Raw genomic sequence first — 19,409 nt, 5'->3', positions numbered from 1 at the left:
AGGTTTTTTGTTTATTCCTTTTGCTATAATGTAAAATGAATATCTTTTGTGTGTAAGCTTTATCCCAATTTCATATTATTTTCCTTAGCTAGATTGCCTAGAAGTAGAATTACTATGTTATTAGGTATGAACATTTTGAAGGTTATTCATACTAGTTTGCAGATTTCTTCCCAGAAATTTGATAGAAAGCCCCACCCAGCAATATATGAACATGTCTTTTCTTACCATAACCTCACCAGAATTTGGATTTATGTTTTAAATATTTGACAAAGTTGATAGGGGTAAATGGTTTCTCATTGTTGGTTTTATTTGCATTTATTTGATTACTACTTAGAGTGAACTTTTTTTCGTAATGGCATTAGCCATTTGTATCCTTTTCTGTATTTTCCTATGCTTGTCTCTTGCCTCTGTTTCTATTGATATATATTCCTAGTGCATAGTGACTGATAGGGCTCTTTCAATAAGTGTTTATTTATTGAATTTGTTATATTTATTATATGAATATAATATATTTTTGTCATATTTTTGCAAATATTTTCCCAGTTTGTCCTTTGCTTTTTTTTTTAATTTTATTTATTTATTTGACAGAGAGAGACACAACGAGAGAGGGAACCCAAGCAGGGGGAGTGGGAGAGGGAGAAACAGGCTTCCCATGGAGCAGGGAGCCCAAAGCGGGGCTCAATCCCAGGACCCTGGGATCATGACCTGAGCCAAAGGCAGACACTTAACGACTGAGCCACCCCGGCACCCCAGTCTTCTGCTTTTTAATTTTATTTTTTCTTGTAACATACAAAAACCTGAAATTGATGTGATCCGCTTTCAGAGATTAGTTAAGTAATCACACCTATTTTCTTCTTGACTTTATAACATCTAGCTCTGTAATACAATTGGACTTTGTTTAGTATAAGTATAGAATTTAATATAAATGTAGTATAGGATAAGTGAGAATTTAATTTTATTTCATACACTCAGGAAATTTTTCTAGTTCTCTTTGTTAAGTAATCCATCCTTCTCCATTGACTTGTGATGTCTTCTTTATTATATATTAAGGTTTTTAAATGTACTGAAATCTGTTTTGGGCTATTTTTTTTCTTTTCATTAACCTATATGTCAAATTTGTGCCAAACATTTTTTTTTAAGGAGGGGGAGGGGCAGAGGGAGAGGGAGAGAGAAACTCAATCAGGCTCCATGCCCGGCACAGAGCCTGACGCATGGCTTGATCTCACAACCCTGAGATCATGACTTGAGCCAAAATCAAGAGTGGGACGCTTAACCAAGTGAGCCACCCAGGTGCCCCCAAACACTTTTAATTATTGTAGTTTTTTATGTTTTGATAGCTAGTAGTATATATCTCATAACTTTCCTACTAAAACTGTTTTTACAAGATTCTGTCCCTTTATACTTCCAGATTGATTTTTTAATTGAAATACATTTGACATATAATATGCAAATTTAAGATAGATAACATGTTAATTTTCTACATTTATATATTGTGATATGATTGTTGATTTTGTTTTATATTATAGGGATAATTGGCACCTCTATGACGTTACTTAATTATCCTATTATCCTTTCTTTTTAGTTGTTCAAATAATTAAGTTCTAGTCTCCGATTCTTTTAACTAAAAACAATCCTATTGAGATTTTGATTGGAATTGCTTTAAGCCTCAAAATTAATTTTATTCACTTATTGATTTAACAATATGAGTGCCTACCTTTGATTTACTCATCTCTGTAATAGGTAGCTAGCTGTCAGTCCTAATCAACACTTTCTTTAACAGCTTTCACGGTTTATTTGAAATTCAGCCTTTGGTAATTTGAAGTATCCTCTTGAGTCCAGTCTGGGAAAAATGTTTGCCTAACAAATCTTCTAAAGATTAGCTGTTCAAAGAGGTTTTTTTCTGATGGTTTCTTCTGGGAACGATAACTAGGAAAATAATCCTTGGAATACAACCGTTGATTTGAGTCTTATCTTTCATTTGTCTTTGGTTTTTGTTGATTTATTTAGAAAAACCCAAGCTTACACTGATTTGTAATCCTTTAAGGTGCACATTCCTTCATCCTCCTTATCCCTTGGTGGCTTACAAAATTATTTCTTTTTCTTTGTAGTTTAGAAATGTTCATTGATTCTGCCTTGCTTAGTTTTACAGTCTCTAGCTTAATTTAGTTTGGCACTGCATCATCTTTCTCTGTCTCTGGCCTCTTTCTTTTTTTGTTTTGATTTTTTGCAATTATTTCTGTTGTTTTCAGCTTTATACCGTCTGTTCTGTATTTTGGAATCCTGATTATTGTAGGTTGGATCTCCTTGCTCTGTTCTCTATTTAAAGCTCTATCCCATTTCTTGCATTTGCATAACCATTCTGTTCTCAAGGTACTTCACGAGTTTATTTTCTTCTTTGGTTATCTGCAGTGTCATTTCTGCTGTGTACAGCTTCAATTAGCATTCTTAATTCTTTCCGTCTTCATTGCACTGAATTTATTTTTATCTTGAGCCATTCTTATTTAATATAAATGTTGTCTTTTTGAAATCTGAGTTTCACCCTTTCTTTACACACTTATTGTTTTCAATCATTTCTTAATTTTTTTAGACATTAGAAATGAAAGAATTTTCATTTCAGCCCTTGCCTTGTTTTCCTTTCCAAAATGATTTTGGTTGCAGATTTGTTGTTGTTAATAATTCATCTTTCATGTTGACAAATTAAGACTTGCTGGCACTGAAAAATTTTCATGATAGGTTATTATAATTGGCATTTTAATAAGATTTGAGGGAAAGTAGTTCCTGGTACCATGACTCCCTCTTCTAGCTTCCAGAAATTCTGTGTTGCATTCCTAGAACCTACTTTCTATGATGCCTGACACATGACAGTGTGAAAATAGGTGATTAAACATTCTTTGACAATGGTATTTTTCTTCTATTTTAGGGGCTTCACTGTGACTTTGCTTGCCTGATGTTTCAATACTTAGTAAATAAGCCTTCAGAAGAAAGGGTCAGGGAGATCATTGTTAATGCTGTTGAAATTGAGCAGGTAAGCAGGGAAGCTTGTATGATTAGCATATTCTCTTTTTTCTCTGATGTTTGTACCATTATTGTATTGGGTTGATTCAGGAAATTGCCACTTGTAGGTCAAAGCAAATATCCGCAATTATATAGTCAACCTGACAGTACCAACAGATGATGCATTTCAATTATTATGTCAGTTTATAATTTGGTTTGTAAGTAAATGTTATATGTGAAAGTTTTATGTATACGAAAATCTATTTCAGGACTGTTTTTTTTTGTCTCGTTGATCTGTCACATTCTATGCCATAGCAAACTATTTGAATTACTTTAGCTTTAATTTTTTTTTTTAGATTTTCAGCTATCGAAGGGCAGTGACGGTTTCTTGTTTGTTTTGTATTTTCAAAACCGAGCAAGGTATCTAGCTTGAAGCGTGAACTAAATGTATATAGAATTAGTAAATCAATGAATTAGCGAATAGTAAAACTTAATATATAGAATGTAAAAATCTCTAACTACAAAGACCTAGATGTTCCACTTAGGATGTTTTTTTTATCATTTGAAGGAACTAGTTCAAAAGTAAAATTAGAAAAAATTTTTTATTGTGTTCAGTTAGCCAACATATAGTACATCATTAGTTTTTGATGTAGTGTTCAACGATTCATTAGTTGCTTATAACACCCAGTGCTCATCACAACACGTGCCCTCCTTAATGCCCATCACCCAGTTACCCCATCCCCCCACCCCCATCCCCACCCCTTCTGTAACCCTCAGTTTGTTTCCTGGAGTCCAGAGTCTCTCATGGTTTGTCTCCCTCTCTGATTTCTTCACAATTTTCCCTCCCTTCCCCTGTGGTCCTCCATGCTATTCCTTATGTTCCACATATGAGTGAAACCATATGATAATTGTCTTTCTCTGCTTGACTTATTTAGTAAAAAATAAATTCTCTAAACTCTTTTTTAAAAGAATACTGTATAGTTCAATAGCTGTGGTTTTCATATTGGGAAGGAGAAAATGCATAAAATGCATTTTGGTATTTTTAATCATTTTGAGAATTAAATTGAAATGGTTAATGTTTTTATTTTAATTTTTTTTATTTTTAGAAGTGGGGAAGAGGGGCAGAGGGAGAAGCAGACTCCCCACTGAACAGGGAGCCCGATGCGGGACTCGATTTGGGACTTGATCCCAGGATCCTCAGATCATGACCTGAGCTGAAGGCAGACGCTTAACCGACTGAGCCACCCAGGCGCCCTAATGTTTTTATTTTCCTCTTATTAACACTTTACCACTGTCTTTCAATATAGATGGAGTTCAATTTATCTCCCAACCCCCACATCCATTTTTATTTTTTTCTCATTTTCTTTGTTAAGTGTGTTTCTGTCTTTCCCAATTCCCTTCCATAATCATGTTCCCCACAGTGATCATCTTTGGTGAATCTTTTTCCAGATATTTCAGAACAAAGTAATCTCATTTTTTTTTTTGATGGAGAAAGCCTTAGGGTCCCATAATGCTCCTGTGTAAAATACCAGTAGTTTGATAGTTTCAATTTGTTTAGGCTATTTGGGAATGTGAAATACTGTGAGTAGTAATACCCCAAACATTTTTAAACAAGTGGACATTGCCATGTTGAAAGAATTTACCCTAGTATACTTTCCTCAGGGACTTAGAAGATTAAAAAACTAAAATCCTGTTTTTGTTTGGAAAGTATGTATTTCTTTTTCTGTCTCTGTATTTTATTCTGTTTTCGTTCATACCTCAGGAGTTTTTAACAGAAGCCTTGCCAGTTGGCCTCATTGGGATGAATTGTGTTTTGATGAAACAGTATATTGAGTTTGTAGCTGACAGATTGCTTGTGGAACTTGGATTCTCAAAGGTAAGGTATTTAAAAATGTATTACCACTAGCTAAAATGTTATGGCAAGTAAGGCCACTAAAATACTATATTTCATTGAAAGCATTTGTTACATACCAGTTTACTTTTAAAATGTCTGTGACAGCCTTGTTTTGCACGATCACATTGGTCTTGTGAAACCCTTTGAAACTTGGAATTCATAACAGAAGTAGGAGGCTGATAAATCTTAGCATTAATAAGCTCAATAAATTACTTGTAATAATTATAGGTATTTAATAAGATTATCTTTAAATAAATTGGATTTATTATGCATATATATATATTTTTTTACCCTCATAAATCCCCATGGGTCTATTTTTATGTTAATATTTTTTAAAGGATTTATTTATTTATTTTAGAGAGGGGGAGAGAGAGAGAGAGCTCAAGTGGGGGGAAGGGCAGAGAAAGAGGGAGAGAGAGAGCATCCTCAAGCAGACTCCCTGCTGAGTGTGGAGGCTGCCATGGGGCTCAATCCCAGGACCCTGAGATCATGACCTGAGCTGAAATCAGGAGTCTGCCTCTTAATTGACCGAGCCATCCAGGCACCCCATATTAGTATTTCTTTTAAGGCCTGTTTATCTTTTATTTGTTTAGTGAGATTAGTCTATGAGAAATTAATATTTTTATTTTTTTATATTTTAAAAAGATTTATTTATTTATTTGAGAGAGAGAGAGAGCTTGGTGGAGAGAGGCAGAGGGAGAGGGAAAGAATCTTAAGCAGACTCCAAGCTGAGCGGGGAGCCCCACACAGCCTCCATCTCGTGACCCTGAGACCATAACCTGAGCTAAAACTAAGAGTCACATGCTTAACTGACTGAGCAACCTGGGCGCCCCTGAACTTTTAAATATGAATAATTATTAGGAAGACATTAACTGTCATAATTTGACCCTTTGAACTCAGTTGTCTTTTAAGTTATTTTTCATTTTGTTTGTCAGAGATAATATACCTGAATTTCATAAAGAGGTATGCTCACATAACAGATGGAGGTTGCTGCCAGTCTACCTGGGTTCCAATCCTGGTTCTGCCACCTTCTTGCTATATGATCTTAAGCAAGTTGCTTAACCTCTTATCCCCATTTCCTCATCCATAAGAGGGAGATGATAATAATAATACTTACCACAAAGGATTGTTGATGAGTTGGTATACTTAAAGCACTTCAAATAGTATCAGACATACAGTAAATTCACACTAAGTGGTCATGTCGTATTCACCATAATTGGAACATTCATAGAACTTTGCTATGTACTATAATACGATGGTAATTAGAAATTATAGGTTTTAACTTCTTAGCATGGAAATGTAAGTTTAAATTGTATTTAATGAGAAGCCTTATGAAATCCATGATGCTGGAGTAAATCATTACCTTTCTCAGTAATGCATTTATATTCTGGTAACCGCAGAAATACTATCATGGAAGAGTCAGATAGGACAAAGCTTTTTGTAAGATGAACTATATTTTATTATTTTAGTTATAAAATTCTATGTTTACTGATAATTGGAGAAATCAAGATTATAATTGCATTAGTATGATCTCTTAAGTTTATAAACTGTATATTTTTAAAAATTGTGTTTGTTCTTAAATTATACCAATATGTTTGTTACAGGAAAATTAATTTGCTCACTTGAGCCTTAAAGTGAACTCACTGTCCTTTAACTGACCACCATATCCTCACACTCTTACATCCATGTTCTCCTGCTTTTTAGAAAACTGTGGACTCCTGGGCCTAATTTTCCCTTTGGGAACTTGATCACTGTAGATCTATAAAATATCCCGCCTACAGAAGAAAATCTAAACATAGTATGAAATGTCATTTTTCCACAGGCCTTCAACATATCTCAATAAATTCCAAAAAGCAGAAATTATATAGACCTTTTAGATTTTAATGCAGTAAAATTAGAAATTAACAATGAAAGATTGCCAAAAACTTCTACTTAGAAATTGAGAAGATATCCTTTAAAATGAGATTAAAATGAAAATATAAAGTAATAGAAAATATGAACTAAATGATGATAAAGTTACTGTATATCCAAACTTGTAGAATGCAGCCAAATAGATCCTCAAAGGAAAAGTTATAGCCTGAATGTGTATGTTAAGAAAACAAGACGGTTTAAAATACATGAACTACACTTTGAACTCAAGGAACTAGAAAAAGAACTGTTCTTATAATGACAGTTTTTGGCAAAATAAGGGATTAAATTAACAAATGGTTGTCATTTGTACAGAATTCTAAGTAGGAGCCATATTAATGATGTTTTCAACTTCTTTTTTAGTTTGGGATTAGTCAACAAATATTTGAGTACTTCTGTGTGTCAAAAAGAAGCCACTTAATTTATTTTTTGGTATTAGTGAAATGTAGTTGACATACAGTGTGATATTAGTTTCAGGTGTGCAACTGACAATTGTATACATAACCCAGGGCTTCCCATGATAAGGGTGGTTACCACTTGTCACCATACAATGTTATTACAATATTATTGGCTATATTCCCCATGCTGTACTTTTCATCTCTGGACTGACTTATTTTATAGCTGAAAGTTTGTACTTTTAATTCCCTTCACATATTTCACCCATCCTTCCCTCTCACCCTCCCTGGCTGTCACCAGTTCATTCTCTGTATTTATGAGTCTGTTTCTGGTTTTTTGTTTGTTCATATGTTTTGGGTTTTTTTTTTTTTAGATTCCACATAGAAATGAAATCATATGGTATTTCTCTTTCTCTGACTTATTCCACTTATGATAATTCCCTCTAGGTCCATCCATTTTGTCACAGATGGCAGGATCTCATTCATTTTTTTAAAGATTTTATTTATTTGAGAGAGAGCACAAGTGGGCAGGGGGAAGGGCAGAGGGAGCAGGAGAAGCAGGCTTCCCACTGAGCAGGGAGCCCGACGTGGACTCGATCCCAGGACCTGGGATCATAACCTGAGTTGAAGGTAGACACTTAACCGACTGAGCCACCCAGGAGCCCGGATCTCATTCTTTTTTATGCTGAGTAATATTTCAGTGTGTGTGTGTGTACATACATATTATATCTTCTTTATCCGTTCTTCTGTTGGTGGACACTTAGGATAGATTCACACATCTGCTGTTGTAAATAATGCTGCAATAAACATAGGGGTGCATATATCTTTTCAAATTTGTGTTTTTGTTTTCTTTGGGTAAATACTCAGTAGTGGAATTACTGGATCATATGGTATTTCTGTTTTTAAGTTTTCGAGGAACCTCCATATGGTTTTCCACAGTGGGCTACAACAGTTTACATTCTCCAGCTACAGTGCGTGAGGGTTCCCTTTCTCCACATCCTCACCAATGCTTGTTATTCCTTGTCATTTTTTTTTTTTAAAAGATTGTATTTATTTATTTGAGAGAGAGCGAGCATGAGAGTAAGAGAGCATGAGCCGGGGTCGGAGGGGCACAAGGCGGGGGAGAGACAAAGGGAGAAGGAGAAGCAGACTCCCAGTGGAGCAGGAAGCCAGGTGCGGGACTCGATCCCAGGACCCTGGGACCATGACCTGAGCCAAAGGCAGACGCTTAACGACTGAGCCACCCAGGCGTGCGCCCCTACTTTTTTTTTTTTTTTTTTTAAGGAGTTTTATGGTTTCAGGTCTCAGTTTATTTTTGTGTTTGGTGAAGGAAAGTAATTCAATTTCATTCTTTTGCATGCAGCTGTCCAGTTTTCCCAGCAGTCTTTATTGAAAAGACTATCTTTTCCTCATTGTATATTCTTGCCTCCTTTGTCGCAGATTAATTGAGCATATAAACATGGGTTTATTTCTTGGCTCTCTTTCCTGTACTTTTGATCAAAATGTCTATTTTCTGTGCCAGTATATTATTGTTTTGATTACTGTAGCTTTCTAGTATATGTTGAAATCTGAGGTTGTGATGCCTCCAGCTTTGTTTTTCTTTCTCAAGTTTGCTTTACCTACTCAGGGCCTTTTGTGGTTCCATACAGATTTTGGAATTATTCAAGTTATGTGAAAAATGTGTGCATTTAATTTAACTCTGTCTTAGTTACCTTGTCCATGTCATGGATGATTTAAATCAGGTTTTTTGGAAGACCCCCACTTTTAAAGTCCAGTGAATCTGTAACTGTTGGTTCAGTGCTTTTTTCACTATATCGTGCTAGTTCAAATTTTCACTCCCTCTTCGCATATCATTTCTGACAGGCAATGTCACTGAATTCTATGACTCAACCACACACAGCATATGATCTTTTGTTGAATCTATATATATGTATATGTATATATATAGTTTTTATAATGTATTTTATTAAGATATTAAGCTTTTTATTAAGATATAAGTCACAGAGCATGCAATTTACCTATGAACAAATGTACAGTTCAATGGTTTTTAGTAAATTCAGAGTTGTACAACTATCACAACAGTCTGTTTTAGAATATTTTTAGCACCCCACAAAAAGAAACTCTATACCCACTAGCAATCAGTCACTTTCCTTTCTTTCCCCCACCTCCACCTCAGCCCTAGGCACCACTAATCTAATTTCTGTCTCTTTAGATTTGCCTATTGTATATATCCCATTTCATATAAATGGAATCATACAATATATGGTCTTTTGTGGCTGGTTTCTTTCCTTAGTATGTTTTCAGGGTTCGTTCATGCTATAGCATGTGTCAGTACTTTATTCCTTTTTATAGCCAAATAGCATTGTATGACTCTACCAAATTTATTCGTTGGTGGACATTTCAGTAGTTTTGGCTATTATGGCTATTATGAATAATGCAAATATGAACATTCACTTATAAGTTTTTGTGTGGACAGATGTTTTCTTTATTTTTTTTTTTAAGATTTTATTTATTTATTTGACAGAAAGAGACACAGTGAGAGAGGGAGCACATGCAGGGGGAGTGGGAGAGGGAGAAGCAGGCTTCCCACTGAGCAGGGAGCCCGATGTGGGGCTCGATCCCAGGACCCTGGGATCATGACCTGAGCCGAAGGCAGACACTTAACGACTGAGCCATCCAGGCGCCCCTGGACAGATGTTTTCATTTCTTTTGGATATATAACTACAAGTGAAATTCCTGGGTCATAGGGTAACTCTTTTTAATTATTAGAGGAACTGCCAGGCTATTTTTCAAAGCAACGGCGCCGTTTTACATTCAGCGGTGTATGAGGGTGTCAGTTTCTCCACATCTTCACCAGCACCTGTGATCAGTCTTTTTTATTATAGCCATCCTAGTGGGGTGAAGTAGTATCTCATTGCAGTCTTGTTTTGCATCTCGTAATGAGTAATGATTTTGAGCATCTTTTCGTGTATTTCTTGGCCTTTGTATACCTTCTTTAGAGAAATGTCTATTTGTCTATTCAGACCCTTTGCCCATTTTTAATTGGGTTATTTGAATATATTCTTATCTGTGGTGTTCATAATCCCTGCTGGAATACTCCTAAATTCAAAATCCTATTTTATTGTTCCTCATAGATCACTGAAATGTTTCATGGTTTTTCATCAAGCTATATCGCCGAGTCTGCTTCTTGAATTCAGAAGTAGTAAAAAAGCTTCTTGTTAACATATATTCCACTTTTTGTTTGGAGACATCTATGGATAGAATTTATCCTATCTTTTCTCATCATGGTTCCTTAACATCAATGTGTTAATTATCTGTTAGGAACTAAGGAGACATGTTTAGGTTCACAATACATTATTGGTAATTCAGTATTTGGTAGCATCATGTATATGTGACTACCTAATGGTTATACCTGTGTAAAGGTCTGTAATATATAGGTGTCTTGGATCTCTCAAGCTGCAAAAACATTTTAGTTTGGTTAGTATTAAATTTTTCATTTCTGCAGTAATACATGTCTTCTTTCTCTTCTTAAAATACCAGAAATGCTAGTATAGTTTCTTAAGGAGGTTAGTGGGTAATCTCAGTTGTCTTACAATTTATCAGCCTTGAGTGCCTCTAGGGCCTTCTGGAATAATGGATCCTATAGGTGACCAGACAGGTGTTAGGAGACCTGAGCTTGTTAGTTATCTGTTATCTTGTGGGTGTGATTAGGCTTCTTCAGAATGTCTAATGACATGTCTTTTCTTTTTAGGTTTTTCAGGCAGAAAATCCCTTTGATTTTATGGAGAACATTTCTTTAGAAGGGAAAACAAATTTCTTTGAGAAACGAGTTGCAGAGTATCAACGTTTTGCGGTCATGGCAGAAACTACAGATAATGTCTTCACCTTGGATGCAGATTTTTAAAACCCTTCCCATATATAAACCTACCACTGGTAAATAGCAGTCCCTTTTTCTTTGCTTTAAAAAAAAAACAAAAACAAAAAACCAAAACTTAAAGTACCTCTTTTAGGGAATAGAAGTTTGCTCAAGAGGAAATCTAAAACCAAATTTCATTCAAGTTGGATTTATATAAATACACTCTAATTTTCCTGTTTAACAACCAGCGTGTGACTTAAATGCTTTTGTCACTAAAATATAAGGTGGTATTATGTAGCGGTTAAGAGCATGAGGTGAGGGGTCAGATATGATTCGACATTCTACCCTTACTACTTGTGTGATTCTTGGCAAGTCGGTTAATCTCTCTAAATCTCAGTGTGCGTATCTTTAAAATGAATGTAATAGTAGGTCCTAAATTTATTGCGTGGATATGAGGATTAAGCCACAAAATAAATGCTTAGCCAATATTAGCACCACCACTACTATTACTACTTACTAATAGTGTTAATTATGGTGATGTTGTGATAGAATGCTCCCCTGTCCTCCAAGTAATTGTGATTCTAGGTCTTAAGATCTAGATTAAATCTTTGTATCTTTAATGTTTGAGGGAGAATATAAAGATTTCATTTAAAAGATTATAATTCTCATTAACTTGAGAATAACTTCTTTGAATTCCTCAGCATGTGGTAAAAGGAAATTTAGTTCTTAGTTGCTTTGGGCAGGATACTTATGAAGTGGAACTCAGGAAGTTATCCTGGTAGTTGACCTTGTAAGTAAAATTATTCTCCTCCTTTGGAAATCAAAATGGTCACTATTGCCAGACATAGCCCTGAAATGTTTAAAGCCCAGGTGAATTAGCTAGAATACCATTTCCCAAAGAGTATTCTAAGAGCTGTTAGCCCCCCTAGATATTTTGTGGGGGGAAAAAAGGGATTCTGTGGTCAGATGAATCTGGGAAATGTTTATCCTCCCTTCCTCTTTAGGACATACAGTCAGTACATCAATGACAGAAAAATTCTGCAGTACATAAGCTTATTCCCCCCTGCATATCCCAGGCTTACTTAATACGAATCTGTTTTTCACCTGTTAACATCTTACCTACCTGGTATTCCTCAGAACATAGTTTGGAAAAAGTTGGCCTAGAACTATGGCCTTCAGAGGAAGGAGTTGGGGACTGAGTTAAGGAGCCCTGGTGGGAATTACTGAACCATTCATGTTTGTGCCAGGCTGAGTAATGTACCTGAGACTGACCTCGGCTGTGCTTCTTTAATACTCTTGAAGCTCTTTCATGCTGTTACAAGGTATAATCCAAGTAATGGAACTCTGCCTCCGGAACAGTAGCAGGTGGACGCAGGTCTCTGCAGAGGAGACTGAGTGAGGAGAGGCCAGGAACCCCTCGTAATTGTTAGGAAGAGTCGAGAGGTAGCCTGAGCCCCCAAAACAGTGTGGTTCTCCACTTCCAGCACATTTTTATAAAATTCTGCAACCTAGAATTTAGAGATTTTCACTGTGCATAAATGTTTGCTCCATTCATTTGGCAATTATCTAACTGACTTTATAAAACTGGGAGTTCTCGAGTGGGTGCAAGAGGAGCAGGTCATAGCTTTGTTAGGGAGAAGGTCCAAAACTTGATATATTTCCAACCTGTGACAATGCCATTTATTTGTTCAGTTTGTTCTGTGCCGCAGAGTTGGCCAGCTGTTTTTATATTTTATATCCCCTCGGGTGATCCCACAACAGCCTTTGGAGCTTGAAGAGCCGCTAGTATTGACATTTTACTGATGGGGGAGAGTGAGGCTCAGAGAAGTTAAATGACTTGGCCAAGATCTGCTCATAGCACTGTCCCTACAGGAGAATTCTTTTTTCTTAGAGATTATCATCTTTCTTGTATTTAGTCCTTTACATCCATCTTGATGTGATTTTGTCTTTCCTCATTCAAGTATCATGTACTTTAATCAAGGTGTTATATAAATTATTTAACTATATTCAGGTAGTATGTTCAAAGATGTGTCTACTACTATACAAAAACTGAACATTTAAAATTGACAATATCTGCAATGATATCAGAATGAAAGAAAAAAGTTTTCAGTGCATATTCTCATTGTTTTGAATCCACATCTTTCTCATAGGTAATGGCAGGTGCCTTAATATGAAGCTTATTTATACTAGCAATAAACCTAACTGCATTGAGATGAAGAAGTTTTATTACTGAAATACTGGATTTTTAATACACTGGTTTATTACACTCGGTGTTCTAGATCCTTTTCCAGACCTCCAGGTTGCATATTTATTTATTATGTTTAGTATTTTGGTTCTTAGCTCTTAAGGAATGAAGCAATTATGGAATCTCTTTTTAACTTGCAGGTAAAGAAAAAAATTCAGAGTATGTTTACAACTTTTTTTTTAAACAGCACCTGTATTTAGATCATTGTTACAGTAGTTAAGTTCATTATTTAGGAATATAAAAACTTGTAGTTCATGACAGATTGCACTTATTAAACATATTTCATTGTAGTATGTAGAATCATGATTTGGAAAGACTTGGGAAGACAGACCCAGTGCTTTCAGACAAGGCTGTTTTGTTGTTCAATTACATACAATAATAAACAATTACTTTTACATACAAGCTTACTCGAGTCCTGTCTTAGTTAACTCTCATTTTGGAACATCAAATTTTTCTGCTGCTTTTGCCATTTTATTTTTTATTCATAAAAAAGTGATTACAGTTGACCCTTGAACAACACGGAGTTAGGGACACCAACCCCCCTGTGCAGATGAAAATCTACATGTAGCCTTTGAGTCCCCCAAAACTTAGCTACTAATAGCCTACTGTTGACCAGAAGCCTTACCAATAACACAGTTGACAAACACATATTTTGTGTGTTATATGTATTATATACTGTATTTTACAATAAAGTAAGCTAGAGAAAAGAAAATGTTATTAAGAAAGTCATAAGGAAGAGAAAATACATTTACAGTCCTGTCCTCTATTTATTGAAAAAAATCTGCATTTAAGTGGACTCATGCAGGTCAAACCCGTGTTGTTCAAGGGCCAACTGTATGGAGAAAACAGCAGTTTGCATATTAAAAAAAATACATTATTTGATATTCAGAATTTTGCATTTGACATTTAAATATGCTAACAGTGTCATGGAATCCCCAGATTGCATTTGTACAGATTAAGCTCAGGGCTAAATGTCACTAACTGATTTTCAGTGATAGAGAAATCTGCTCATGGGCTGCATGAAAGCCAGCTTAGTCCTATCATCAGGTATTATGTTTTTCAACTAAATTGAGTGATTTGGCAGCCAACTCAGGAACTCTTCCTCGGTGTAATCTGTATGAGTGGCACAGAAGGGAAATCTGTATATCTTTGTTTTTCCCACCCTTTAAGTAATCTCCTTTTTAGACAATTACAAGTTTGCAGGAAAACTTGATATTCCTAGGGCCTTAGGAAGAAAGGATTTAAGCCTTCGAATTTGGGGCTTAATTCTGTTAAGGAAAATATAGGTGAAAATGGAAGGGTAGAGAATGGCTGTTTTGTTTGTTTGATTTTTTTTGTACAGAGAAAAATGTAACAATTCAGGCTTTCTAAGTTCACAAGATTGTTAACTTATGCATTTGACTCTTTTATAAAGATGTCTTGATATTTCCAAATGTATGGTAATTTAGCAGTTATTTGGTATCTACTGTGTATATAGAGAGCTTTATCAGGTGTGGTGTACCTAAGTCCTTTTGCTAAAATACATTATGGTCAATCAAGCCAATCCTGCCTATTTAGAATTTGGGTTGTTTTTTTTGTTTGTTTTCCAAAGAAATAAGTTGTTATTTTTTTGGTTTAGTGTGTTGAAATAAACTATATCATAGCTACATCATTTTGTGTTTCTCCTTTTTGAGTAAGAGTGTTTTTTATAAGTGCAGGGGCTACCCTACTCGAGGAATGTATATTCTATTTGTGTACACAGATAAATACATATTGGTATTACTTTGTTCAGCTCTACCCCCCCCCACACACACACTGTTCTTTGACATAAGCGGGATCCCCCAGTCCTCTCCCTCATCTACCTTCACCCGATCCATGAAACTTTCTTCATGTCTTTTTATATCCAGCTGAGATGCCGCAATCCGTCATCTGACTAGTACTAACATTCTTTACCAGTACTCTGAACTCTGTTCCTCATCTGCATTTCTACCATTCATAGAAAAATCAAGGAAATTTCCCCACCCTGTTACGAACATCACAGTTTTTCCATATTTGCCCTTTAGCAACCAAATGCTGCTAGAGAAAAAGGCATATAAGACAAATTGGATCTGTTTACTATAAATCCATGGTTACCTACTGTCTTAGTCCACTGGGGCTGCTATTAAAAACTACCATAGCCTGGGTGGCTGAAACAAGGCATTTATTTCTCATAGTTCTGGAGGCTGGGAAGTCCACGATCCAGGTGCTGACAGATTCAATGTCCCGTGAGCCTTGCTTCCTGGTTCATAGACTGCTGTCTACCCACTATGTCCTCACATGTAGGAAGGTTGAGGGAACTCCCTGAGGTCTCTTTTGTAAGGGCACTAATCCCGGGGCTCCTGGGTGACTCAGTTAAGTGTGACTTGGGCTCAGGTCATGATCCCAGGGTCCTGGGATCGAGCCCCGTGTCATCAGGCTCCCTGCTCAGCAGGGAGTCTGCTTCTCCCTCTGCCCCTCTCCCCTACTCGTCCTCACTCGCTCTCAAATAAATAAATAAAATCTGATAAGGGCACTAATCCCTCATGATCCAATCCCATCCCGCAGGCCCCACCTCCAAACATGATCACACTGGGGATAGGTTTTAACATGAATTTGGGTGGGACCCAAGCATTCAGTTTATAGCACCCACCTCTGCACTGATAACCCTAGTACAATTTCCCAGTAAACTTGTTCTCCATTCTCCACCATTTCTTTTCCACACTGTCTCCGTCTTCCGCTACTACCCTCACTCCCCAAGAAGGTGCTTTTATCATCTGTTCTGTCTTTTGAACTGTGGCCCCACAAGAGATTCTCAGCAGAAAAATGTGACCACTAGAGGAGTCCTAAATCTAGAACCTAAGAAGCTGGCGGTGGAATGCAATACACAAACGTCTATGCATGACTTCTGTCCTGTGAAGTCATTGCACTCAGAGTGACTAAGGACAGGATCTGCTTTGCCGGCCCTTCTTCTGGGAATTGGAGCCACTTATCTGTGGAAGTTGCTGCTCTGCCTCCCGCCCCGTGGCTCTTGCAGGGCTGCCAACACCAGTACACACGCCATCTGGGCCCGCGGGAAGGCATGGGACCCAGGCGGGGGGGCCAGGCCCTGGCCTACGTTGTTTCTAAAGGAAACTAAAGGAAGAGAATCACTTTTATTCTAATGACAAAGCTCGAGAAAATATCCGAGTTCCACTCCCCCCAAGGTCTGACCGTATTCCTATTCTGGGCAACTTTTCATTATCAAGGTCATAAATGCCTACTTTTGGCCTCAAATAGTTAAAATTTCCAGATTTGCAACCAAAAGGACCCTCGGTAAAACAAAAATCGGCTCCTGGATACAAAAAGTGATTGGAAAGAACCAGGGTGTTCAGGTGTGTATCAAAGAGCGGGGAGCCCCGAGTTTGCTCCTGGCGTGGACCCTGAGAGCCAGGCGAAGTCTTCAGTGAAACTCAAGTGCTGTTTAGAGGGCGGGGTGAAGAGTAGGAGAGGGGCATACGGCTGAGATGTGAGTCTTAGAAGAGCAGCGTTGTTACACGTGAATGGGGTGTCCCTGGTCTGCATGGTCATCCAGCAATAAGGAAAAGAGCTGTCCTTGTTTTATGTGACCTTTCTCGGTGCCTCGTGCATCTGGGCTTTCTGCATTCTGTGTAGGCTCTCACAACCACGTCTGCTCTGTTCATTTCATTTCTCCAGGTTAGCGTGGGGCCACACCATAGGAAACAAGAGCACCCTCCAGTTTGCCTGAGGAAGGGTCAAGGGTCAAGGTCAAGTTCTTGATAGTCTCTCATTGTTAATGATAGTGTCCAAATTCTGCAAGGAAAATTTAATGCCCAGTAAAATAATAAGTATTTGTACATACTTCAGTGCTTATAAGGTGATCTTGCAAACTTGTTATTCTAACCACTTCATTGATCCACTCATTTTATGAGGAATTGCCATGTCCCAATAATATTATTGATAAAGGACCAGAGGCTCAGACAAGCTAAGTTACTTGCCCGAGGCCAGGCAACTAATAAAAGAGGCAGGTGTTATGGCTTTAAATCCCATCATCTTGGGGCGCCTGGGTGGCTCAGTCGTTGGACTTCTGCCTTCGGCTCGGGTCATGATTCCGGGTCCTGGGGTCGAGCCCCACGTCGGGCTCCCTGCTCCACGGGAGGCCTGCTTCTCCCTCTCCCACTCCCCCTGCTTGTGTTCCCTCTCTCACTGTCTCTCTCTGTCAAATAAATAAATAAAATCTTAAAAAAAAAAAAAAATCCCATCATCTTTTCACTAAGTGCACCCAAATTTCTACTCCTACTGCTGGTGGTAATCAAGAAGATTTTTCACAGGATGTGATCCCCTTGACCTCGATTCTCTCCCTAACCCACTCCATCGGCAGGTGTCAACTTAGAGCTTCATGTGTCCTCCCCCAGAGCTTACTGGGAATTGTGTTTAAGCATCACGTCATGGAGGGGGGCAGAGAGGGCTGACCTGCTGTGGCCATATTGTTTGAAGACATCAGAGCTGCAAGGGCCATTGATATTTATTTTCTAATCATATTTGGGAAATATATCTTCAAAAATATTGCTTGAAGTAAAAAGTAATGTAACTTTATTAGATAAAGCAATAGTACGGCTAGAACTCAGAAGGACATAACCTGGCATTGATTGTGTTGGACAGTGTTGGAAACCTTACACCGAGTCTCTACTGTCTACAATGTTAAGAGCTGTCCAGGTGACAGCTTCCCAAGCAGTCCTTCTCAGAACTCAGATTGTAACGTGGTAGCACATAAAGATATACTTGCTTCAATTTGACTACATTTCAGACACTAGGGCAGCACCTGCCTCTAATTCCCAGCCATCTGTTGGTTTGGGTCTCTAGGTTTAGAGCCCCAAAATCTCAGAGGACTCGCACCGTCCTTCGTGCGGCTCTCTCAAAGCGAGTCGAACCCACTGACGGCAACATCCAGATAAAATCAACCTTTACATTTCTGAGAAAGTGTATTCCAGACACATCTCCTGTGTGTGCTACGGTTGTCCTTATCTTCAGGGACTCAGCTTCATCAATGGGCCACAGAGGTTGACGCAGAGGATTTTTCCCTTCCCAGATTTTTTCTCCGCGCCTGCCTTTTTTTACTGGCTAGTCCCTGCTCATCCTCTGGGAAAGTCCTTTCTCTGTGTGCTCATGGCTCTCTATATTTGGCACACGATGTATTAACATTTAGTTGAGCCCCCTTCAGGTGAGAACAGCGCTCTTTACATTTCTATCGCCCGTGTGGTACGCAGCAGTTTCTCAGTATTTCCTCCATGAATGAATGAATGAATGACAGTCACAACTAGTTGAATCGTGAAACCTTCATGTAATCAGCATAAGCTGGTAGCTAGAAACCATCATTTACAGAGCACACGTGCCCCCTATGCTTCCCACAGATTATGTCATTTAATGCTCTGAATCCTATTGGGAAGGTATTTTTTCCTCCTTCCCTCCACAGATATTTATTGAGTGTATCCTAAGTGCCAGACACTGTGCGAGGTGCTGGTGATCAAACCATGGAAAAACAGACATGAGTCTGCCTCATGGAGCATAGCGGGGTAGACACATAATGAGCAAACAGAACGTTATCGCCTCTATTGTCAAGGTGACTTTCAGACAGGGCTCACTCCTTATCGACTCCTTGCTTAAAGTGGTACAGATAAAGCCAGAATTCTGTGCCAGGTCTGCCTGATACCAGAGGTCATGCTTTCCCTAGAATCTCCAGATCAAAACATCACTGCAGCTCTGATGGGCACAGAGTCCCGGGTCCCAGGCGTGGTGGGTCCCAAACCACCTCAAAGGGCTGTGTGGCCTGAGGTGAGAGTCAGCCGCTGCAGGTGCTGCTCAGGCTCCAGGGGAGAGAAGCCGGTGGAGGCCAAGGTCAGACATGGCCGCATCCCACTGGCAGCTGGCAGACAGCCCTTTTGCAATAGTGTGGGATTCAGTGGGCAGGGCTGAAGGGAATTCAGCAAAGCTTCAGGATCTTGCCAGCGGCTACCCATGTAGAGCTCAGAGTTGCCAGCCCCCATGGATCCAGCCCTGCCCCCATGGATCTGGCCTTGCCCCCATGGATCCAGCCCTGCCCCCATGGATCCAGCCCCCATGGAT

At 38.2% G+C, this 19,409-nt stretch overlaps 1 protein-coding gene across 2 annotated transcripts in view; it reads left to right on the top strand.

Annotated features, from left to right (window-relative positions):
• The window catches only part of RRM2B (ribonucleotide reductase regulatory TP53 inducible subunit M2B), a 34,837-nt gene extending 20,898 nt beyond the window's left edge, over positions 1-13,939 (top strand). For both annotated transcript variants that reach the window (XM_032415903.1, XM_032415902.1), the window contains 3 exons: positions 2,921-3,025; positions 4,757-4,870; positions 10,943-13,939. In XM_032415903.1, coding sequence (XP_032271794.1) covers positions 2,921-3,025; positions 4,757-4,870; positions 10,943-11,095 — 372 coding nt within the window. In that variant the 3' untranslated portion in view covers positions 11,096-13,939. The remainder of the gene's footprint in view (positions 1-2,920; positions 3,026-4,756; positions 4,871-10,942) is intronic.
• Positions 13,940-19,409: the final 5,470 nt, after the last annotated feature.

Source organism: Phoca vitulina, unplaced genomic scaffold, assembly GCF_004348235.1.
Source record: "Phoca vitulina isolate PV1807 unplaced genomic scaffold, GSC_HSeal_1.0 scaffold18, whole genome shotgun sequence".
NCBI lineage: Eukaryota > Metazoa > Chordata > Mammalia > Carnivora > Phocidae > Phoca > Phoca vitulina.
Note: the sequence above shows the minus strand (reverse complement) of the source record. Positions and strands in the feature narration are given on the sequence as shown.